We start from the raw sequence: 25,953 nt of genomic DNA on the forward strand, positions 1-25,953 counted from the left end.
GAGTCTTTACTTTTTTGTGTGTCACTCAGACAAAAAACTCCAAAAATGGCCTCAGGGTTTAAGGGGTTAAACAACCGTGACACGCAACTTCAAAAAAAGAAATGGCTGTATCGCGGTCAGTAGACGAGATGGTGGCACAACTATAACAATCAATCTATAATCCCACCCACTATGAAGCGGTACTAAACTGCAGTGGAAAAGCAAACCGAGCCAAAGTAAAGTGAGCCAAGCCGAGTCGTACCACGCAGTGGAAAAGCACCAATAGAGTATGCAGTGCAATGCATGGAATAATGCAGTGTGTGTGTGGCTCTGTATACATTTAAAATTGAAGTTGTAATTTATTAAAAAAAAATTATTTGAAGTGCCTTGAAATGCGCAGCATTATTCAATGTGTTGATGTAATTTCCACTGAAACAGGAAGACAGGAGGGACATATCGAACAGCCCCTCGCCTTTTTAAAAATAGCCAATATCGTTTAGTATCACAGCTCGACCACAGCCGTTGAGCTCAGTAAAGACACAGTTTCCTCCTCTAACCGTTTCCCCTTCTAATATACAGAGGTGGGAGTAAGTCACACATGTGCAAGTCACAAGTAAGTCTCAAGTCTTAACCTTCAAGTCTCAAGCAAGTCCAAGTCAATTTTGTGAAAAGCAAGTCAAGTCAAGTCAAGTCACTGCTTTATGTCAAGCAAGTCAAGTCAAGTCGTAGCTTGGGTCACAAGTCACGGCAAGTCATACAAACGTTTGATGATTTCACAGAATTTATATATTAAAATAAGTTAAAACTACATAAGTTGTGGACTATGGTTTTATTTGCAACATTTTTTTAAATATGCATTTCCACATACAGCTGAGTGGTTAAAAATCTAAAAAAGAAATAAAATTTCAAACTACATAGCCTAAAATGTAAATGTAACTGAAATTAGGCCAACATTAAAGCATGAAAAATAAATATGCCTCAAACATTGCAGTAGACCATTAAAAGATATTAAACAATTCACAATTCAAGTATAATGGTTCCTATGCCACCAAATGGCATTCTTCAAACTGGCATCCCCTTTATGGAACATGAACACATCCTTAACAACAAGTTAGATCTTTCCTTTTTAACAAAAGAATTACAAGAAAAAAACAGTAATAATTGAATTGACACAAAACTTAAACCTGTCAAGCAGGTGGGTTGACTATTGTACATTATTAATCTGTGTGAGTGAGTGATTTATTAATATTTGTGAATGATGTGTGCATGTGTATGAGTGAAAGGTGTATTGTTTGCATGTCCATGGTTGTGTTTGACTTTCTCTGTGTGTGTGTGTGTGTGTGTGTGTGTGTGTGTGTGTGTGTGTGTGTGTGAAAGAGAGAGAGAGAGAGAGAGAGAGAGAGAGAGAGAGAGAGAGAGAGAGAGAGAGAGAGAGGTGATTTGATTGAGTGTGAATTGATTCATTAATATTTGTGAGTGAATGTGTGTGCGTGTGTATGAGTGAAGAGTGTATTATTTGTTTGCATGTGTGCATGGTTGTGCTTGCAAGTTTGAATTTTTGTTTTGTTTATTTGTGTATGCATGGTTCGGTTCGATAGTCTGTATGTTTTTTTTTCTTTGTGTGTAGGTGTCTTTTTACAATCTTTTATGTGCATCCCCAAAAACTATCCAATTATTAGACACTGTACACATGCTATTATGCTATTAAAGGACGACTCCGGCGCAAAATGAACCCGGTGTGTAATAACACATGGGAACCGAGTCGACCGTTCTCTGGGATTTGTTTTCCTGATAATCGAATGTAAAGAGTTTTATAAAAACTGATTAGCTTATAACGCTAGTATATGGGGCATAGAGTAAGTAAAAAGAAATCGCTAGTTAATACCACTAACAAGGCTCAAAATAGCCCCACACTAACAGGGTAGCATAATGAGGGTGCTTGGTGGTATTAACTAGCGATTTCTTTTTACTTACTCTATGCCCTATATACTAGCGTTATAAGCTAATCAGTTTTTAGAGATAAAACTCTTTACATTCGATTATCATGAAAACAAATCCCAGAGAACGGTAGACTCTGTACCAATGTGTTATTAATTATTATTAAATTACAGTTACATTTTTTTTATATTTCTTTTAACATTCAAGTCAACCCTGGGATAGCAGACTATATTGGTAGCATATAACTAGACAGTACAAAGGGATGTATGCAGGTAAGAAAAACTGGAATATGGTATATTTTAACATATTTTAACCCAATTTTAATTTTCAAGAAATGTTTTGTTTTTCGCTGTGCTTTTGTATGTAAGGGATTATTCAGATCATAAAAAAAAATCATTAATCCAAGGCACTCGAATATTATTAGAAATATATAGAAAGCCTTTATTTCATCATGGCTTTAATATTTTAAAATCAGGTGACAAGTAGCTACTTCGTCAGGGTGTGTGACCTTAAGCCCCTTTCACACAGAGATTCCGGAAAATACACGGATAAAGTGACCCGAGATTTGACTCGGGTTAGTTTGATTTAGGTTAATTCACACTGCCAAAGATTTTCCGGAATAAGAGAGTGCGTTCACACACAACCCGTAAAAATCCCGTAAAGACACATGACATCGATGTGACTTTGTCTCAGCAGCGTCTTAAGTTTGCTTATGAGCTGCGATTTCTCTCTCGAGAAACCATGCTTGTGCATTTTTTTCCTCTCTGATTCGATCATAAAATTGCGCATTACATACCGTTTCACAGCAGGCGAATGATCCCGCGCTTCAGCGTCATCACTACGACACGCGGCTTTTGTTCACACAGCCCGCGTTCCTGCTGCGTCACGTGATTGTTGCGGTGCGTTCAAATACAGATATTTATTTTTAAAAAGACAAGTTATTTCGAGTCATTTACCTCAAGTCCGAGTCAAGTCTCAAGTCATGAATATCAAGTCAAAGTCAAGTCAAGTCTTTTATTAATATTTGTCAAGCAAGTCTCAAGTCCTAAAATTTGCGACTTAAGTCTGACTCGAGTCAAGTCATTGACTCGAGTCCCCCATCTCTGCTAATATAATCCCACTAGCTTATAGATAACAGTAAGGCTAACATATTCATACTAAAAGGCAAAAAACTTCATATTTTGGTTTCATGGGGACTTTAAAGCAGATCCAATCATTTGACCCAGCGATTTGTTTATGAATCAGTCTGATCCAGTTCACAAGACAGAGAATCATTGAAATCAGTGACTCAATGATCCTGCTCATTTGAAGGGAAAGGTGAATAACGACTTTAATGTCAATCCCTTTTTCTCACAAATAAGACTTCAAAAGACTTAAATTTAACCCATTCACTGCAGGACACTTGCCACTTTTTTCCCCTATCACCTACGTTAGTAATCATCAGGTATCATTAGGTTGCCTTCGAAAGCTTAAACACTCAAAATCCATCCTGTGAAAACGGTTTTGAAATTGGACATTTTGTTACCATGGAAACGGTACATGTAAGGCACTATTTTTTACAGTCTATGGTAAGGCATCAAAAAATATGCAATGGTGGGTATCACCCGGTGGCTATATTTGGTATTACGCCTCAAATCTCATAGGAACTTCAATTTTTGTGATATCATCTTCAAATTTGGGACTCAACTTGGTTAGACATATGGCTTTGATGTCATAGCAATTTTTGAGAGAAAATATATTTTGTAAAATATATTTTTTGTATAAAATAAAAATGTACAGTACATTTGCTTTACAGGAATAACTTTAATTTTTTTTAAGTGCTTTCACGTCAGTAAATACTTTGGAATACAGTATTCTGTAATACAGTAATACAGTAGCCTGGATCATTCTTGAATTACAACCATTTAAGTTTGGATAGTGCATTTTCTATGCTCAAAACAGTTAAGAGGATAAAGCATGATTTCAGATCATAAGATCATTCAGACCATGTCCTGTGAAAAACTTACACAATATTTTAATATTAACATTTTTTAAGTCTCAGCCCTCCAAAACCTCTTCCTTCAACCTTAGTATACGTATCAGGAAAATGCTTTAGCAGAAAGATAGCTCTAATTAAATTTGGTTAACAATAAAAAAAAAGTTGCACCAGTTTAAATATGAAAGCAAGTGTAGAAATGCCTACCACAAGTATTACTTCCTCAAATGAAAAGGGTATGTTTATATACCTCCCCAGAAATAGCGCCAACTACAACGCACCAATCATCACCCAGAGAGACTCACCGATAACCAATGACACACCCAGTGGGTGGAGTCGAAACGGTGGGCGAGGCACTCGCAGGAGCCTCTGATTGGTCCGCTCACCCCTGGTGACGACGCTCAACGTGTTTCGCTTGTTTTGAAATGGGAATGTTTGCAACTTTGCACTTTGCAGCGCTTTCTGTGCATCCGAGCGTCCGCTGAAGAGAAACAAGCTGTTGCCTTCCCTCCGCGCATGAAGACACGGCGGGAAAGCGCCTTTTCCAGGATTCCCAGCTGGGTTTGACAGATCTGCGCGTGGGAGGGATATGGATGTTATTCCCATGTGCAGTATTTTCCAGGAGCTGCAGAGTGTCCTTGACACGGGATACCTGTCCGCACTGCCATCTTTGGAGGAGTACTGGCAACAGGTAAAGTTGAAACAACCTGTTTTATTTATCGAATACTTTGATCAAACATAGGTGTAATAAAAGCAAAGAAGCGATATAATATCGGATTTATTTGTATATAACATTTCCTACGCTTATATTTTACGTTTAGCTTTAAATTGGATACAAAGCAACACATTTCAACACTGAAATGGATGACATGACACGTGCAACTAAATTAAAATAATAACTAATAAATACTTAGGCTATCTATCCGACTTTTTGATGAGTGATTTTAATTTAGCAGTCAAACCGAATGACTTTTCTTTTTACCAGTATAAAAGAACATTTTCTCGTTCTACAGTATGAGTATATTTTGAAAGATGAGAGTGATTGTTTGTGCTCTAGATATACGCACATACCGTTCAAAAGTTTGGGGTTTAATGTTTTTTGGAATTAGTCTCTTATTATGGCTGCATTTATTTATATACTGCCACATTTTTTAAATGAAATCTTACTGACCCCAAACTGTTGATCTGTAAATAACTTTGATATAAAATTACACACATAAGAGGCTAGTTGTCATACTTTTTACTCTAGTGAAGATTTCTCAAGGTAGTTTTTTTTTTTATGTAGTTTACATACAGACATATAACTTAAAGTATTGGCTACAAAGAATGTGGCATGCAAAAAAAAAATCCTGTCATCGTTTACTCATCCTCATGTAATTACAGACCAGATATTCAGTTTTGCTGAATCTCAGAGGCAATCTTCTCCAAAACACTCTGAAAATTGCCAAAAACTATCACGTGAGGAATAAACAGAAATTGAATACATTATTGACTGATACTTGAGTATGGGATGCTTATGGTAACTTCTTAGAAAAGAGCACCTTTGAAATTCTGCTAATCCTCACATTTAGTGTTCCACAGAAGTCATACAGGTTTTAATGACATGAAGGTGAAAAAATGATTACAGGATTTCATTTTAGAATTTTTCACTCAGAATCTTCACCGTTTGTTATGCTATTACATGCATATAGTGCATGTTTTCTGGTTGGTGTTTGCATCACTGATTGCCCGTTTCTCTCTTACAGACTTGTCTTGAGCTTGAGCGCTATCTGCAGAACGAGCCCTACGTCTCTGCAGCTGATCTGAGATCAGTGTGTGAGTGTGACAACCTGTGGAACCAGTTTCTGCGGTGCTGTGGGACTGAAGCGAGCTCGTCCCCTCCAGAAGATTCCGGCCCCAGTCAGGACGGGATGTCTACGGCTTCCCATTCGTCAGTCGGCAGCTGTGAGAAGATCATTGCCTCTCCTGATGTTCTCACACACCCACTGGGTCAGCAGCATGTCACCACACACACACCCCCGACGCCGCCCTCCTCACCCTCCTCGCCCTCCCTCGCTCTTATGGAGGTTAAAGAAGAGCCAGAGGAGGCGAGAGGGGAAGAGGTCAAAGGTGAGGGGTTATCCGAAGGACGAAGGAGAGCTCATCGATGTTACTTCAACGGTTGCAGGAAGGTGTACACCAAGAGCTCTCACCTGAAAGCACATCAACGGACACACACCGGTAAGCAGTTTCTATGTGAGGGTCTATAATCCTACCTGTATTTTGACTTGCTGTTGCCACAACAGTTTTCTCAGCTTTGGGAAACAAAACTTCTCTCATTTGGATCGTGCTGAATGTCACTCCGATAAATCTGCCGTACAAAGCATTTTTAAAATGCTTTTTGAAATTAAAATTTTGACTCCAAATAAAGCGTACTGTATCATATTTGATACACAAATGATACACGCATACATGATCACAACTTTGCTGAAAATCCTGTTGCACACAAACTGCTACGTGCCTTCTGTCATCTGATTGATAGTTTATTCTTTCTTTTGGCAAATAAAAAGGCCTTTTAGTATAATTTGAAAAATGCCCACCATCAGGTCACACCCTCTGTGAAATCAAATCTTTAATGATTTTTTATAAAGCAAATGTAAGAATAATTTTTAGATTGTTATTCATATTTTTTAATAATAACACTTATTAACTGGACTGAAGCAACCTAGGTATACTAGATTATCCATACATAAATATGATACATCAGGTTTTTGAGGAACATTTATTTGTACATCTCTTAATCATCATTGTATTGCATTACATCATGTTTTGCCCCACAATAAAACAGACTACAACTACAGAGCTTTGATTATAAAATATATAGAGAAATGTATATGCATTTTATGTTAGTAGTCTGCTATACTGTTATAGAGATCTCATTGTTTTACATTACAAGCTAATTTAATCTTACTTTTTGGCCATATAAATATCAGCAGCTGCACCAAATTGCATATTTATGTTCAATTTGGACCTCAAATGTAGGTATGTTTTTCTTTCTCAAGTATGAGCTTCATATTCTCACTATATTATGCTATTTGAGGCCTGATGTTTCAAGTATGATACACAACAAAAAACACACATGCAAAAGTTTATAATATTTTGTTTGAAGGTTCGAACAGTCATTTCAAAACATTCAATTTTTTTTGGAGTGTTATTTCATATGTCAGGTTTTACAGGGTTAAAGCTTCACAAAATGATAACAGGTGCTGCCATTGCATAATGTTCATTTTTTTAATATATAGTACACAGAGCTCTGAGACCTCCTCTTCTGGAGCCGAATGCTTGAAGAGTGTGTGTGTGTGTGTGTGTGTGTGAATGTGGTTTGGTGACTCCCTACATTCTTGGAAAGCTTATTCTTAATGATGCTGTCATACATTCTAGGAACACAGATTACAACACTGTTTCAACACTGTTCATCTTGAATGCAATCTCAAAGAATGTTTGCAAAATTGACTAACTTCCCTAAAAACTAATAGAGATCATAAAGAAACCCAGATCAAACAACAGCACATAGACGTGGGCTTGTGGTTAAGTATGTGCTTTTCTTTCTATCCTTTGTTGGTTTTCAAATGTCCTCTAAATACACAAATTGACAAAAGCCTAAAAATAAAACCCCTGACACCACAACGTTTAAGACATCTTCAAAAATAACAGTTCCAAGGGTGTTTTTTCACAACGATGTTGAACAATTTTTCGTCCCCCAAAGAACCTTTTACTGAACAGTTCTTAAAAGACTCATTTTTTTATTAGTGTGAAGAACTAAAGGAACGACTATATCTCTATAAAGAACACATACTTCGAATTTTCATGACTTCAGTGATGCTTCTCCAGACACCTTTTTATAGTTTTTCTTATGAAACTTGATGGATTTGTCACAATAACTTTCACAACTAACCTCTCCTCATCTCTATTTGATAGTTAACTCTTTCTTTCTTTCTTTTTAGTTAATTTGCCAGCCATCGCCAGCGTTTTTGATCATTTTCTCAATTTTCATGGCTCCCAGAATATTTTGTAGTCTGAATATCTGAACATCCGTTTTATTCTAGCTTCATACATTCTTTTTTTGAAGAATGCATGAGAAAATCACGTTTTTTGTCAAAGACTACATTCAGATCGGATTCAGAATGATGATCAAAACATAGAAGGAGTAAATAGAGTTCATCAACACCCCTAATGCCTGCATTGTCCCATAGCTCTTCCTGGGTCAACATTTCATTTGGTAACATTGGGTAGTTTTGATATATATGCTGTTGAATGTTGATGATTGCGTTATTTTACATATGTATATGATTATATATGAGATCACTTGTTTCTGCATTATCTTCGCATGTGTTTTGAGCATGAGATTCAGTACTCTTTCAGAAGATCTGTTGTAGCGCCCCCTAGCGTATAACGGTGAAAACACGGAAAATTCTGTCAATAGCGGGAAGCGTTTTCTCACAAATGACGGAAATTTCCATCAATGGCAGGGAAAGAGTTAATATATGTGAGGATCGCTACTACGGTCCAATGAGAATTCAGTGTGGGCTGAGCCACCTAGAACAACACCATAATTAGAAACAAAGATAATGACAAAATGTATAGGACTGCTTACAGTAAATATACGGCTTGTATATTAATTCCATCACGTCACATGACATGCAGGTAAAAAATGTGTTTTACTTTGTATTATTTTACAAATTATATTTTTACCTTTTTATGAACCAGGTAATTATTAGCGTTTCATCAACTTATGGACACCATTTTGGGAGTTCCTGAATTAACCTATGTGTGATGTTATGTTGAAATAGAAATAGTGAGTATTGTCGTGTGTTTGCTCGCCCCCTGCAGGTGAGAAGCCGTACAGGTGTTCGTGGGACGGCTGCGAGTGGTGCTTCGCTCGAAGTGATGAACTGACAAGGCACTTCAGAAAACACACTGGAGCGAAACCCTTCAAATGCAGCCACTGCGACAGGTGTGTGTGTGATCGGACACAGTGTTTCAAACACAGATTATGAGCTATGTGTAATCATTCTCTTCTTTCAGGTGTTTCTCTCGTTCTGATCATCTGGCTCTTCACATGAAGCGACACATCTGAACGAGAGCAGTAAGGGACAGACACACTGGTACAGCACAATAGTGAACAGAATTTGTGTATAAGAATCCTTCTAAGAAAAGACCAGACCAGCACAACTGGTTTTCTATGTATTCATTGAGTGCCAATGTTGCACCCTCTTGCCAATAATATGCTTTCAGCAAAAGGGAACTAGATTTTGTTCCCATGCTGGTGACATTTGACTTGTTGATTCAAGTTATAGCTTAGCTATGAATGCACTGACAATGCTGAAAGTCTGGTGCTGAATACAAGTCTCCATATATTTGCAGGCTTTGCAAATTGCAGTACATTCATTTCACTCTGCTTTATAAAAAATAAAATCTTGGTCCACACAGAACATGTGCCATTTTACCATAGTAAATTCTGCCTGCTTTTCCATTCTGCACTAAAAATTGTCCACACCACAAAAGCTAAAAATTATATTTAAAAAAAAAAAAAAGAAAGAAAGAAACTGCACCAAAGGCGTTACAGTATGTATATATGAAGAGTTCAGATGCAAAAGCCTCTTAGTGCCATCTGTAATTTTCTTCTAGAATGATCATTTTTATCAAGCTCGTATATTTAAGTTCAGTAATTTTACTTAAATGGCAATGCAAATTACCTATTAATTGTCATTTAAGTGAAATTACTGAACTTAAATATACAAGCTTGATAAAAATGATCATTCTAGAAGTAATTTTCTATATATTAAATATATATATATATATGTTTTACTTACTTTTATAAACTTTATTTTGTATAACTTTTAAAAGTTAAGTAACACTTTGCATTAACACTGAAAACTCTCTGCTTTATTGTGGAGCTGACAATTTTTTATCCAGAGCAGCTACAGGTATGTGTCCATGTTGATAAGAACACATATTTGAGATGAATAAAAGTGTTTATTGCTGTTTATTACGTCTATCGTCTATAGTTTGCAAATGACAGCAGTTACAGGTTCATTAATTGTGCTGATATTACTGGTAATAAAACCTTTTTAACCACCAAAGCAACAGAATTGCTAAGGACTTAGAATTGATATTTTGTGTCATAAAGACTAGAATGTCTGAATTGTGATATTGAATGATTGTTACCTTGAGAGAAGGACTGGATTTGCCACTGTGTGCATGCTGTAATGTTGTGGTTTTAAAAGAAGCATCAGGAACTTTCACTGGCAGTTTTCTGGTTACTGAGCACAGATTGACATGATGTTGGCAGAGCTCCTCAGATTGAGCTCTAACATTTGTTTTCCAGATGTTTAATGCCCTGCAGTTGTTACAGAGACAAGGGTGTTCACTCACAGGGAATGATAATATGAAAGCTGTTCATGTCTTAACTGGAATTCACAATATCTTCAGGGGAATTTAATATACACTCCAATATTATTCCTTAAAGTAGTTCACTTTAAAATGAAAATTTGCCCATGATTTACTCACCCTCAAGCCATCCTAGGTGTATATGACTTTCTTCTTTCAGACGAATACAATCAGAGTTATATTAATAAACACCCTGACGCTTCCGAGCTTTTAATGGCGGTGGATTGCAACCATCCGATTGAAGCTAAAAAAAAGTGCATCCATCCATCATAAAAGAACTCCACACAGAAAACGGTGAGTTTGTGTAAGAAAATATTTATATTTAAAACTTTATGAAGTAAAATAACTAGCTTCCGGCCAAACAAACAGATTTAAGTGTAAAAGCGTGACGTCGGAAGTAGCGTAGTGCGTCATGGCGTAGCGTAAATATCAGCAGTACGTCGCATTACTTGCATAAGTTACGTTTTAAGTCGGATCCGTTTGTTAGTTTGGCCGGAAGCTAGTTATTTTACATTATAAAGTTTTAAATACGAATATTTTTCTTACACGCATCGTTTTGCTTGAGAGCCGTGTGGAGTTCTTTTATGATGGATGGATGCACTTTTTTGAGCTTCAATCTGATGGTTGCAATCCACCGCCATTATAAAGCTCGCAAGCATCAGGGTGTTTGTTAATATAACTGATTGTATTCGTCTGAAAGAAGAAAGTCATATACATATAGGAGTAAATCATGGATTAATTTTCATTTTAAAGTGAACTACTCCTTCAAAAATACTTTGTGCATATTAAGATTTTTAAGGGTTATGAGCTAAACAATTTAACAAACCATGATCATTAACATGACATTGGTAACGTTTCAAATATCTCTGCCTAGTGGGCCTGATGTGATGCTTTTGTTTTTATTATGAAAATGGTACTTTTTGTTTGCCTTTTGTTGTTGTTTTCTTTGTTAAAAGCAGATATATATATATATATATATATATATATATATATATATATATATATATATATAATTATGTAGCAACAATATAGTGTAACATTTTTATTCTGTCTTTGTAAATACATTTTATACTACAACAATAATAAATGATTTTTATAAATCTCTGTTTTGTAGTTTCTTTATTATACAATCTGCAAAACATTACACATTAGATTGTCCTTCTTACAGGCCTGGACTGCTGCACTTTATGCATTAGAGATAAAAGAGGTATCCTGTATCAGAGACAACAATAAAGAACCACAGGACTGTGGAAACAGTAAACAAAGACTCCGCTGGAACATTGTGTACTACAAAATATGATGCACTTTGTTCAATGTTACAATAAATGTTCAGTACTGCAAGTTCATGGGAGTGTTTTACAGACTTGTTCTTCTACATGAACTTAAAACAGATGCTCTACAAACCCACTCTCACACAAAAACACTGGGAAAGAAACTTTCAGATTCTGACTTAATTAGGACTTTAGTTCTGTAGTTTAATAACATTTTAGTTATGAAAAGTAAACAAAATAAATGTTTTATAACATAAACATATTCAATTTTATTAATATGCAGAAAACATTCATTCAAAACAAATCTGCATACTTAAATTATACATGTACTTTGTTATAATTATACATATAAGTTGTTATATGATGACAAGCGCAGATTCTAATTTATTTATTTGCAGAAAACGCTAAATTCAGTAGAAATCTGCAGTAATTATATAATATATGCATTACAGGTTAAATGTGCTTAATCTTCCAATAGGCTATGTAATAAAGATGTGTGTAGGATACACTCACACACGAATATAAACAGAGTAAATCTGTTCAAATAAAGATTGTTTCAATTACATCATGGCGACATTAAAAATGTGTAACTGAATAATTAATTGAAGAGATTTGTTATCTCATATAATGAGATTTTAATTAATCAATTTATCCAGTAATGATACAAGTGAAGACTTTCATTTAAACCGATTTAAAAATAATAATAATAATAATTCAAATGAATTAAATATTTTTAAACTAGATTGCAGCAATTAACATTGTCAGAGTAAATTACAACTATTTTGAAAATAAAATAAAAATCGTGATTCTCAATTTATCCAGAATCGTGGAACGATGATTGTAGTGACTATGGAATTTGGGAAGAAACAAAATTCTTTGTATGGAAAATTACCTCTAGCAACAACCATATCAGTTTAAAACTTTCAAATATTTAACCCTAATGGTTAACTCCCTGTATATGCCCAAAAAGATTATTTTGAAGCTCCCTCCTTCTCTAAGTACTTGACCCCAGTGTTTAAACAGCGTGACTCCAGTTTCTACTGACATCTGCTGGTCATTTTAGGAAGTGTTAAATGGTCAACTGGTAAAATATTTAAAAAACACGCATCATGCATTCCATCTCCTTTACCTTAAAAGTTATATAAACTGCATTTTATAGACTCAAAATTATATTTATATATATATATTTTTTTTTTATTATTGCCCATACTTTTATTTTGCAGCAGCAATGGTTGCAGCCGGTAAAGGTCGCGTCTAGTGCGCATGTGCTGTGTACAGCGTGCCATGGGACATGGAAGGACAGAGCTTTAATCGTAACGGAAACATGAATCTAGGAACTCACATATAATGCGTTTTGACTTTTAACTTAACTCATTATCACAGTAGTTATTAGAGACAGTGGATTTAAGCTTCTAAAATGTTTCGTAAAAGTAAGACAATCATTACGAGACTCAAAAATTTGAGGTGAGTAAATGCTAACTTACATGTCTCGGTTGAATTAACGTTGAACTTCTGTCCTTCGGTTTCAGACATCCGCGTGATCTGATTTAGGCCGTTATTCATATTTTAATTGTCATTCATTTATCATTTCAGGTCATTGTTATTAACTGTCATCACGTTTATAGGTATAACTTTGACGTGTATGATGTAAGCCACTGAGAAAAGCTCAGTCATGCTGATTAGTCTGATGAATGAGTGGTTTGTAGTTTGCAGGGTTCATGGAGGACCAGAGGCAGCTCTGCTGTGGACAGAGCACTGCAGTACACAGTGGGACAGAAGATCCACGGATTCACTGTTCAAGAGGTAAAAAAGAGAGTCAACAAATCATGAAAATACATGTGCTTGTATTGTTTCTGTTTCATCACATACAGTGAACAGGGGTTCTCATTCCGACAGCTTCTAAAAACTAAAACAAGATTCAACCAAGATCCATTGCATTGTGGACATTAAAACTGCAATCGCTGTAATGCACATCTCTAGTGCTTTGCTTTAGTTTAATAAAGCCTCACATATGATATAATAGTCAGAAAAGTCTTCTTTTTTTACAGAACCATTTAGACATAATGTGAAAGAGAAATTTTAAAAATTTGTTGTTTATATGGCCAGAAAAGTTAGATGAAATTCTGATAGCTTGTAATGTAAATCAATGAGATTCTGTATAGCGGCTGACTACTTACATATAATGCATATAAATATTAGTTGTCACTTCAGTTCAAATAATCAGTTTCAATAATGCCTTAGTAAGATGGTATTTAAATGCTGTGTAGTATTAAAACATAATGCAATACAATACATTGATGATTGAAAGATGTACACAAAAAAGCCTGATGGATCATACTTGATGCATATTAACATTATTTTTCTAAAAAAATTATGTTTGGATAATCAAGCAAATCTAAGTTGCTTCAGTCCAGTAAGTGTTCATCTTGAAATATTACTAACAATATAAAAGTTAATATTATGTTTATTTTATAAAACTTAAAAAACTTATTAAAAATGTCACAAAAAATGTCAATGTTTTATGAACTATCAATATTATGAACTATCAATAATATGCCAGAAGGCATGTAGTAGATTTTGGACAAGAGGTTAATCAGCAAAGTGTTAATCATGCTGATAATTTAGAAGCCTAAGAAATTCAATGTATCAAATATGATGCAGTAGATTTTACAGGGATAATTATCTTTTTTATTAGTTGTTATGCTACAACTGCCAAACTGGGAGGAATTTCAAATATCATCAGTGATCGTCCTCCTGACTGTCACAGCATTGATGGACTTTTTGTATGGGTGTCAGGGTGACCTTGTGCTAACATCGATTGTGTTTTTTTAGGTTACTGCTGTGCCGGATTTGTTTCTGACGGCCGTTAAACTCTCCCATGATGCAACAGGAGCTCAGTATCTTCACGCAGCCCGAGACGATTCCAACAACCTCTTCAGGTACAGTCTGTCTGCGTCTGATGGAGACTGATATGCTTTGAAACGTCTGAGGATTTTCATTTGAACCCCATTAAATGCCCAGATGATGTTCCTCTGCATGTGTGTGTTATTGTAGTGTGCAGTTTCGTACCACACCGATGGACAGCACCGGTGTTCCTCACATCCTGGAGCACACGGTTCTGTGTGGCTCTCAGCGCTTCCCCTGTAGAGACCCCTTCTTTAAGATGCTCAATCGCTCTCTCTCCACCTTTATGAACGCCTTCACAGGTACTTCCCGATGCGTGTTTGTGTTTAAGTGAGTGTATATGTGATTTGATTATGTCTGATTATATCAATCTCTCTCCCCAGCGAGTGATTACACAATGTATCCGTTCTCAACTCAGAATGCCAAAGACTTCCAGAACCTTCTGTCGGTCTATCTGGATGCTGTTTTTTTCCCTTGTCTCAGAGAACTGGACTTCTGGTAAAGGCCATAACTCAGATAATGTAATTAATGGCACATAAATTGGTTTTGAAAGGGACTTAATGGGGTTTGTTTTCAGGCAGGAGGGCTGGAGGCTGGAGCACGAGACCCCCACAGACCCCACGAGTCGTGTGGTGTTCAAGGGTGTGGTGTTCAACGAGATGAAGGGAGTGTTTGTAAGAAAACTCCTCTGTGCTCTTCTGATTTAAAAAAATATATATGTCAGTAATATATAGAAGTAATATCTATAGAGATGCATGGATGATAGATCCGTGACCTCGTACACTACCTTTCAAAAGTTTGGGGTCAGTAGGCCTACATTTTTTTTTTTTTTTACGGTATTCATTACAGATGCATTAAATGAATCAAAAGTGACAGTAAAGTAATTTTATATTGTTACAAAGGATTTTTATTTCAAATAAATACTGTTCTTTCGAACTTTCTTTTCATCAGAAAATCCGGAAAAAAAAATTATGGTTTTCACAAAGATATGAAGCAGCGCAACTATTTCCAACAATGATAATAATAAGAAATGTTTCTTGAGCAGCAAATCGGCATATTAGAATGATTTCTGGAGGATCATGTGACACTGAAGACTGTAGTAATGATGCTGAAAATTCAGTTTTGCATCACAAATAAATTGTTTTTTAAATATATTAAATTGAAAATAGTTTTTTTAATTGTAATAATGTTTCACAATATTGCTGTTTTTACTGTATTATTGATTGAATAAATGTAGCTTGAGCATAAAATGAACATAAGAGACTTCTTTCAAAAACAGAAATAAATGTACCAACCCCAAATTTTTGAATGGTAGTGTAGGTAGCGGCCAATGTTATATTTTCCTTAAAGGGATAGTTCACCTAAAAATGAAAATTCTGTCATCATTTACTCACCCTCAAGTTGCTCCAAACCTGTATGAGTTTCTTTCTTCTGCTGAACACAAAAGAAGATATTTTGAAGAATGTCGGTAACCAAACAGTCGATGGACCCCATTGACTTCCATAGTAGGAAAAAAAAAAAGTTTGATTTCCGAAATAAACTTCAAAATATCTTCTTTTGTGTTCATCAGAAAAAAATATATTCATACAGTTTTGGAACATCTTCATGGTGAGCAAATGATTAGATTTGTAAATGATAAATATCTGCATATGCCAGTAGATGTCATCATTGCATCCTTAAATATACATAATAAGCTTCATAATGCACACATCCATATACTGAATATATCTGCCCATAATTACAAATAGCATAGGAGTTAAAATGTTTCTGCTGGATGTCACATTTACATTTATTTGAGTTTCGTATGATGTTATGATTATTTTAGACTAACAAATGTTTCTGTTACTCTTGTGTATGTTGTATGTGTAGTCAGATAATGCTCAGCTATACGCTCAGCACCTGCAGAATAAACTCCTGCCGGATCACACATACTCTGTTGTGTCCGGAGGGGAACCGCTGGCCATCCCTGACCTGACCTGGGAACAGCTCAGACACTTCCACGCCACACACTACCACCCCAGCAATGCACGGTACACACATTATAACACTCGGACTCACTAAATGAATGTGTGCAAAAAGCAGACAATACTCATTGCCTGTTCTGCTTGCAGGTTCTTCACATACGGGGACCTACCGTTGGAGCAGCACCTACAGCAGATAGAGGAAGAGGCTCTGTCTAAATTTGAGAGAACAGAACCCAACACTGCAGTTCCTCCCCAAATGCTCTGGGACAAACCTGTACGTTACAAAATACACACATGAGAAGGACCTGTAAAATGAACACATTCAATTCAAGTTTGTGAGGTTTGTTGATTGTTCAATGTTTTTGCTCAGAGAGCAGATCATGTGACTTGCAGGCCTGACGCACTGGTTCCTGACCCCTTGAAACAAAACACACTCTGCATGAGCTATCTGCTGGGAGAGTGAGTGCACAAATATTCAGTTTCTTTTTCTTTTCATTTCTAGTGTTGTCACTATGAAAAATGAGTAATAAAATGAAAAACAAAGAATCACAATAAAGGTTAACAGAACAAGTGTCAGGTCTATTGAAATTAGACAGCAAGACTTAATGTCCCGTCCATTGCCATGGTTATCACAACATCAAACATCGTAATTTTAGATTCAGTCCTGCTTTTTAAAATGGTCATCACTCCCAAAACTTTGCAGTTCGTACTTGGCAGTATGAAAAGTAAAACTTTTTAATCAAATTATGAATGGGTATTGAAAGCGAGAAAAGTAGTAGTTCCGGGACTTTTGACAACACAATATCATTTCATTTTTTTAAAGGTTACCTCTCTAACCTCATGTCTACGTATGTTCCAGCATCACAGACACGTTTGAGGCGTTCACTCTGAGCCTCCTCTCCTCTCTGATGATCTCTGGTCCAAACTCTCCCTTCTACAAAGCCCTGATCGAGCCCAATATCGGTTCAGACTTCTCCTCTTCAGTGGGGTACGTTGTTTGACTAGACTTCAAAATCACTTCCTCTCTCTGATGAGTGAGAGTGGAGCTTTATAAATGTGTGATTCGTGCAGGTTTGACGGCAGCACTAGACAAGCGTCTTTCACCATCGGTCTTCAAGGCATAGCGGAGGCCGACGCTGAGGCGGTCAAACGCATCATTGCCAAAACCATCGATGACATCATTGCGTGAGTATAGATTGGATGACTGTTTTATTGCCTTACTACAATAAAGAGTTTTAAATGAAATCAAGCTTTTGCTGAACTTTTACTCAGTTTTGACTTTGAGAGAATCTGAATTTGCTTGTGATGTTCACTTTGGAGAAAAGCACCTGCTAAATGAATAAATGTAATTATATTGCTGTTTCAGAACTGGTTTTGAAGAGGAGCGGATTGAAGCCCTGCTGCATAAAATTGAGATTCAGATGAAACATCAGTCCACCAGCTTCGGCCTAGCTCTCACTTCAGTGAGTAAACTCTCTCTCTCTCTCACACACACACGTGTACTTGTATATATTTTTTGTGCTACTTTTATTGAATGTTATTGAAAAGGACAATAATATTTTCTGCTTAAGCAACATTTGTTAACATGTCAAAACACACAATGACTCTGACAACTACTGTTGTTCTTAAAGGGACAGTTCACCAAAAACAAAAAAATTATTCTGTCATCAGTTACTCTTGTTCATGTCGTTCAAAACCCATAAGACTTTGGTTAATCTTTGAAACACAAATTAAGATAGGAAGAGTAAATTATGACAATTTTCATTTTTGGGAGAACTATATTGTTGCCTAAGCAGCTAACTGAAATAAGGTGAAACATTCACTATTATATAACCAGTTTAGATGGAAAGTATCTCAAGTTGACTAGCTGAAGACGTTTGCTCTACCAATTAATAGACACGGTACTTCCTTGCACAAAGACAGTGCTACAACAACTAAAATGAAATGACCCTTCACAATAGATAATGCTTTACTCTGTTAGAGAGCTACATATGACAATTTATAAAAACACATTTTGGAAGAAGGATGGATGATGGATTGACTCATTATTTAAATTTGGTTAATTTTATACAAAAAAGTTACATAGTGTACATTTACCTTTAGAGTGATTTTTTTTTTTTTTTTTTTTTTTTTTAGATAAATTAATGAATGTTTACTAATATGAATTATTTTTTTTTAGGAGATTTTACTATATTTTTCTATTTGAGGGCAACTTTCACAAACTTGCATGGCAAAACCCCCTGTCTCTGTCTGTCAGTATATTGCATCCTGCTGGAATCATGATGGCGATCCGGTGCAGCTGTTGAAGATCAGTGAGAGTGTGTCCAGATTCCGGCAGTGTTTGAAGGAGAACCCTCGCTACCTTCAGGACAAAGTCCAGCACTACTTTAAGGTAATATTCTTTCTTTTAATCAGTCAGTCGGACTGGTTATTCTGCTCCATTGATGATGCAGTGAATGTTGCTTTGTGCATCACATGCCATGCCTAATGCTAATAATGTGCTTAAGTAGCAGTGTTGTTTTTGTTAATGAAAACTAAAATGAAATTAAAACAGCTGTATCAAAGATTAAATGCTAACATAATTGGGATAACTGAAACCAAACTAAAATTCATTTTCATTACTCTAAAGATAACTTAAAATGAAAAAAATAAATTTTAGCTTTTGAATACAGAATTTTACAACTTTAAAATCAGCATTTATTATGCATGACAAAATGTGCTAGATAGCAATAACAAGAGGTATTCTAGAGAAATTTAAGCTTGTTTATGATATCAATTAACAAATGAACTTCGGCAGCCCTACAATACTAAATCTAAAATAACTTAATATATTGAAACCATAAAACTATAATACTATAGGACAAATAGAAAATACAAATAAAATCAAAACTAAATGTAAAATTATTATGGTCATAATAGAAAAACATGATTGATTGTTTTCATGATTGCAGTTTTTTCATGCATGTTTGTTGCATTAATTTGCTTCAAAAATGTGTCTTTTTTGTGTGTGTTTCAGAATAACACTCATCAATTGACCCTTTCCATGAGTCCTGATGAGAGATTCTTGGAGAAACAGGCTGAAGCTGAGGAACAGAAACTACAGCAGAAGATACAGATCCTCAGCGACGCAGACCGTAAAGACATCTATGAGAAAGGTACGCTCGCGAGACCAGGAAGGACGAGAATTATTAGTCTCCTTCTGTTGCAGAGATTAAACCATGTTGTTGTTTCAGGTTTGCAGCTGTTAGCTGCTCAGAGCACAACTCAAGACGCTTCCTGTCTACCTGCATTAAAGGTGTCCGACATTGAGCCCATCATTCCCTACACATCTGTACAGCTGGAGAGCGCAGGTAAAATCCACATGCATACATGTAACAAGCACATTCAAAGTTGAAATTACAGATGCAAAAGCCACTTACTGTATTCACTACATTTATCTCTAACACTATCTCTTTCTGTGTCTGTAGGTGGCGTACCTGTTCAGTACTGTGAGCAGCCCACCAATGGCATGGTTTATTTCAGAGCCATGTCCAACTTCAACTCCCTCCCTGAAGACCTCAAGATCTACGTTCCTCTGTTCTGCAGCGTCATTACCAAGTATGAAACCCTTTGTGCTGCGTCATCACTGATACATACTGTAATATAGAGTGTACAGTATCCAACATTCAATCAGACCAGTCTGTGTGACAATATGCTATATAAAGATCAAAAGTTAATGTGAAATGTTATTACAATTTAAAGTAACTGTTTTCTGTTTGAAATATACTTTAATAGTCTTCAGTGTCACGTGATCCTTTAGAAATCATTATAATATGCTGATTTGCTGCTAAAAAAAAAAACATTTCTTATTATTATCAGTTGAAAATTGTGTGAATCTTTTGTAACATTAGAAATGTCTTTATTGTCACTTTTGATCAGTTCCTGTGCATCCTTGCACAATAAAAGTATTAATTTCTTTAAAAAAAGAACAACAACAAATCTTGCTGACCCCCAACTACTTGGTCGGTAGTGTAAGTAAATAACTAATGTATTGATGATGTAATCTCAGGTTAGGCAGTGTGGAGATGAATTATCGTCAGCAGGCCCAGCGTATTGAGCTGAAGACCGGAGGCATGTCTGTATCTCCACAGATCATTCCAGACACTGATGATCTTGATCTGTACGAGCAGGTATCACTCTTTCTTCCTCATCTATCATGTGTGAATTTATATAAATATGATGCTCTTTTGTTTGCAAGAACATTGAGGTAGAGCTAAAAGCTCAGAACTGGTAACCAGAAGCTTGAAGGTTTGAAACCACATTTTTCTGGATATTTTCTTTTTGCTGATATTTGAACTTGCGTTGGAGTGAGTGTGCAATCAACGCTCATGTCTTTATTTGTGTTTTTTAGGGTGTTATCCTGTCGTCTTCCTGTCTGGAACGGAATCTACCGGACATGTTTCAGCTGTGGAGTGACATATTTAACTGGTTAGTCTTGTTTATAGAGACAGAAAAATCAATCTTTAAATCTCTGTGCAAGTATACTTATTTTAAACTGAATTTGCCCTGCACATGTCCAGCCCTCGTTTTGAAGATGAGGAGCGTCTGCGTGTGCTGGTCATGATGTCCGCTCAAGAGCTGTCCAATGGCATCTCGTACTCTGGTCACATGTACGCGATGACCCGGGCGGCTCGATCCCTCACGCCCACAGCAGACCTGCAGGAGACCTTCAGCGGGATGGACCAGGTGAGTGATGATGAGACATCCTGATGTTGTTCTCCAGCCTTTGAGGGATTCAAGAAGAATTAATTGTTTCATAAATTTATGATGTTTTCATTTTAGGTCAAGTTTATGAAAAGAATCGCTGAGTTGACTGATCTGACTTCGATTTTGAGGAAACTTCCCCGGATAAAAAGACACCTTTTTAACCCTGAGTACATGAGGTAAACATCAACCACAGTACTTGACAATATATGTAGTATTAAGCTAATGCAATAAGCCATTTTGTATAACAGTGATTTTACCAATTTACGGGGTATATTAGGGTATTTACTATGGTAAAATCATGCATGGCCTCAAAAGTCTGATTACTTTATTATAGCAGTGCCAGAAGCAATATGACAAAAGATGCTTTATGAAATATTTAACACTTATTATTAATAATAACCACATTCATAATTTCTTCTGTGAAATAGTGTAGGGGGTGTTTAAACAAGAAAGTCTTCATTAAAATGAATTTAGACAATGTAGATAAATGTATTCATATAAAATGAACAGTAGAAATACAATTAAATTATTTACTATAAATTTATTTATACAATTGACTGATTTACAAATGTGAATTTAAATGTGATTATAATGTCATGATTTCAGGTGTGCCGTGAACGCCACGCCCCAGAAAATGTCCGATGCAGGTGTGGAAGTGGAGAGGTTTATAGGGAATATAGCAGCCAGCAGGAAGGAGCGCAAACCTGTCAGACCAACCATTGTGGAGGTGAGAAGCACAGGCTTTCACAATTAAATAAGCTTTATATTCCTGTAGCTCAAATGGTTGAGCATGGCACTTGCAATGGTCATGGGTTCAAATCCCAGGAAGTTCATGAACTCATAAAAATGTGCTTTAAATGCAAGTCACTTAGGCCGTGTGTCCACCAAAGCGTTTTTAGCCAGCTGAAAACGCTAGGCGCTCTGCTGAAACCGCCTAGCTGTGGGCGCTTGAGAGCGTTTTGCCAGCATTGCAGTTTTTTTTTTCAGTTGAGACACTTTGCTTCTTATGATACGGAATATCCGCGAAAGTGTTACTAGTATCTCATTTCACACATATTTTGTTTCTGTGTTGATTCTATATTAAAATGTCAATACAATCGCAATCTTGTTTTAAATGATTTTGTTCCGTTATTATGCTGCTTGTTGTCATCTGTTGATGTACGTTGTACAAGCAGAATGTGGCGGACGCGGTTGGTCGGTGTGGTAATAGTCCCGCCCCTCCTCCACTGTGATTGGACGGTTGGGTAAAAAGTGACAGTGATGAGCGCTGCGTTTTACCAAAAGTTGAACATTCAAAAAACACGCCAGCCGTGTGAAAAAACGCTTTGGTGGACACACGGCCTTAAGGTAAAAGCATCTGCCATATGCATAGATGTAAATGTAATATAGTAGAGTGTAGCGCTAGCAACATCGAGGTTGTGGGTTCAATTCCCAGGGAATATGTGAACTGATAAATGTACAAAAATTGTAAAATATATTTTTCTATATCAGCTTTATAGAGAATAGTGCTTTAAACACCCAGTGAACGAGTTAAAGGTGAAGGGTTTTAGCTATCCTTGAAATCTTGTACATTGCAAAGACAGAGGGATGAGCATTTTAATAAATAAGAGGGTTTTTTTCCACAAAACTGGATCAAAAAAGGATTTGACTCAAAAGAACAATTCATTCACGAATCTGATATCATGAATTTGTTGTGTTTAGATGAAGAGTAAATCTGTTTTGATTGGTTTGTTTATCCTCTCATAGAGAGCATTGGACCCTACTGCTGGATCAGCTGTGAGTCGTAAACTCATCTCAGTAAGTGCATTTGTACAACATTACTGCAACATTCATATGTCATTCATCAGTTGCATTCTCACTGATCTCCCTTCATCCTATCAGGAGCCTCATTTTAAACCCTGTCAGATGAAGACGTTCTTCCAGCTCCCGTTTACTGTGAACTTTGTCAGTGAGTGTGTGCGCACGGTTCCGTTCACACACGCCGATTATGCCAGGTACAACAAACACACTCGTGCACTTCTGTAAAAAGATGGTCATTGTGCTCACTCAGGACTGCACAATTTGGGGGAAAATCTCATCTCAATATTTTTTTGCCTGATAAAATTTGCGTTTTTTTTTGTTTGTTTTTAATGCTCCAGGTTTGGTAGGGCCAAAAATGTTGTGCTTTTAAATAGCAATATGGATATCATAATAATAATTACTATTATTATAATTCTAATAATAGTGATTATTTTTATTATGATTTTTATTATTAAGAAAAATATTAAACAAAATAAATAATACTAATATTATTTTACACTGTAAAATAAAATATAAGAATAATTAATATTATTATTATTTTAAAAAATGTAAAATTACAATATTAGTATTTATGGTTGTCTACATTTTTTCATTTTCAAATGATAATCCATCAAGCTTTTTTTTGTTTGACAAAAAACCACAGCCATTCATAAGTGCTTCTCATTACAACTGTACACAGTGTATATATAGATTTAATTAAATGGCAGCATTTGTGATTTTATAATTAGACTGTCAAATCGCTATTACAGTTTTAATTTGATTGATCATGCACTCATTTAGTTTGCCATCTGTCTCTTAGTCTGTGTATTTTAGGAAGGATGATGACTGCTAAGTTCCTCCATGGAGAGATCCGAGAAAAGGGCGGGGCTTATGGAGGCGGGGCCAGAATGGGAGGAGGCGGCCTGTTCTCATTTTATTCCTATAGGTGTGTATGATGCATTTCATTAGATCTGACACAATGTTGTTTAGTGTGTATGCTTTAAATATACTGGTGTGTGTGTGTATATCTATCTATATGTGTATGTGTGTGTGTGCCAAGTTGATTCATGGTTTACTATCTGGTTGTCATGGCAATCTCTCAGAGATCCAAACTCCACCCAGACGTTGTCGGCTTTCCGTGGCGGAGTAGAGTGGGCACGAGAGGGAAGGTTTACCCAGCAGGATATCGACGAGGCCAAGCTCTCAGTTTTCTCTGCCGTTGATGCACCTGTTGCCCCCTCAGATAAGGGTCAGTCGTTTAGAGCACATCCTGAATGATCTGACGAGTGTATTTTGATGCTGAATGATGTTTAGTCTCTTTCTGTGTAATTTTGCTGTAGCTGGATTTAATTTGCATTCTTGAATCTGTGGATATTTTATGTGAATGTTCAGATGTGTAGGAATGTTTTTGTGTTTGCTGTTTGAGTTTGTGTTTTTGGATATTTGTTTTCTGGTTCACAAGGATCTTGTGTTTGTGCTGCAGGTTTGGGGCGTTTTTTAAATGGCATTACTGATGAAATGAAGCAAAGATACAGAGAGAGACTGTTCGCTGTGACCGACAAAAATCTAATTGACGTTGCTGGCAGGTAATGAGACATTAATGTACAGTAGTGTCCAAAAGTGATGTTTCAGGGGGGATGTTTGTTTTTATGACCCATCAAAATACGTGGAATATACATTTAAAATACAAGGGAAAAACACTAAACTTTGCTAATTTGAAATAATAAATTAAATTAATAAAAATAATATTTATGCTTGAATGCTGATGTGATATTTCTATTTGTATAATATCATATTTACCATTTTTAACATTTTATTTTTATTTTTACAGGTATCTAGGTATCGGCCAGCAGACGTGTGGAGTGGCTATTTTAGGCCCGGAAAATGAAAGCATCAGAAAAGACCCGTCCTGGCTGGTCAAATAGACATTTTTCCTCCGTTCTTATTATTAGGATTGTGAAAGAAACGCACACACTCCTGGATCACGCACAAATCAACAGTGTTTTCCTCATTACAGGAGTTATTTTGATGAACTGAAGTGCTCCTAAACAATCAAGTGCTGAAGATACCTTTATTAAAGTACCACTTATTATTCCAGCAAATCTACTTTTGTTTACACTGCACATTGCTTGTTTATGGTGGACGTCATGTTTTATGACTCATATGATAAAAGTGTAGTTTGAGTCTGAGACATAAAATAGAAAAAGATTATTTATGAGATGTATAGAATTATAATAAATGTGACCATGTTTAACTAGAATGAAAAACTTTTTCTATTAAAAAAAAAGTTTAAAAAAAATTTGAATCCTTTTTTTTAATACTAAATCCTTATCCATTTTTTCATCGTAATGGTCCGAAACTTGGTAAAGGTTTTGGCACTTGTTTGTGAACGCACAAAAAAAATCATGGACATACTTTATAAATGTTAAATGGTCCTGAAATAATTTTTTTGTGATATTAAGCTCAAATTTGGAATAAAACATGTTTTTGAAAATATATATATTTCATATCAAATTTAAAAAGTATTTTAATGCATTTTTTCATAATAGACTTAAACTTCTATAGCTTTTTAGTTTCACCTTTTTTCACTTCAGCAATAATCTGCCAAGTGTCTTCTTTATAAAGAGAACAAATTTGTTTGTACTCCAAAGCATTCAAGAATTATGAGAGTTTAAGTTGGAAATTTCATTTTTAGGTCTACGCTGAAAAAGTGGTGAACAGGTAATAAATGGATCATAACTATTGCAGAAATATAATTTAGTACCATACAATCCCCTAAAAATACAAAACTATTAAAGAACATTATCAAACTAAAATATAGTATATTCATTTTATTGAAATAAAATCAGTAATTTTTGAGCACCACGCAACACCATAGGGTTAAATGTTTTAATATGCACTGTGAACAACTGCTCAAATAAATTAAATGGCAAGCCACATCTTTTACATTCTAAAGGGAGTTTATGCA

At 35.8% G+C, this 25,953-nt stretch overlaps 2 protein-coding genes across 2 annotated transcripts; both read left to right on the forward strand.

Moving 5' to 3' along the window:
- The first annotated feature begins 4,291 nt into the window (after positions 1-4,291).
- klf6b (Kruppel like factor 6b) lies at positions 4,292-10,109 on the forward strand. The gene is made up of 4 exons (XM_079877562.1): positions 4,292-4,583; positions 5,638-6,112; positions 8,762-8,885; positions 8,957-10,109. The coding sequence occupies exons 1-4, from the start codon at positions 4,482-4,484 to the stop codon at positions 9,006-9,008; spliced, it is 753 nt and encodes a 250-aa protein (XP_079733688.1). The 5' UTR covers positions 4,292-4,481; the 3' UTR covers positions 9,009-10,109.
- Positions 10,110-12,848: 2,739 nt separating this feature from the next.
- On the forward strand, positions 12,849-25,797 carry pitrm1 (pitrilysin metallopeptidase 1). The gene is made up of 27 exons (XM_079876074.1): positions 12,849-13,056; positions 13,299-13,395; positions 14,425-14,531; positions 14,647-14,798; positions 14,880-14,994; positions 15,074-15,170; positions 16,366-16,526; positions 16,608-16,734; positions 16,831-16,919; positions 17,320-17,448; positions 17,532-17,645; positions 17,827-17,923; positions 18,718-18,852; positions 19,477-19,615; positions 19,694-19,810; positions 19,928-20,057; positions 20,509-20,629; positions 20,851-20,927; positions 21,020-21,185; positions 21,282-21,382; positions 21,813-21,933; positions 22,953-23,003; positions 23,088-23,200; positions 23,806-23,931; positions 24,089-24,234; positions 24,469-24,571; positions 24,817-25,797. The coding sequence occupies exons 1-27, from the start codon at positions 13,010-13,012 to the stop codon at positions 24,908-24,910; spliced, it is 3,072 nt and encodes a 1,023-aa protein (XP_079732200.1). The 5' UTR covers positions 12,849-13,009; the 3' UTR covers positions 24,911-25,797.
- The last annotated feature ends 156 nt before the right edge of the window (positions 25,798-25,953 follow it).

The sequence above is a fragment of the Squalius cephalus genome (assembly GCF_949319135.1).
Source record: "Squalius cephalus genome assembly, chromosome: 7".
Lineage (NCBI taxonomy): Eukaryota > Metazoa > Chordata > Actinopteri > Cypriniformes > Leuciscidae > Squalius > Squalius cephalus.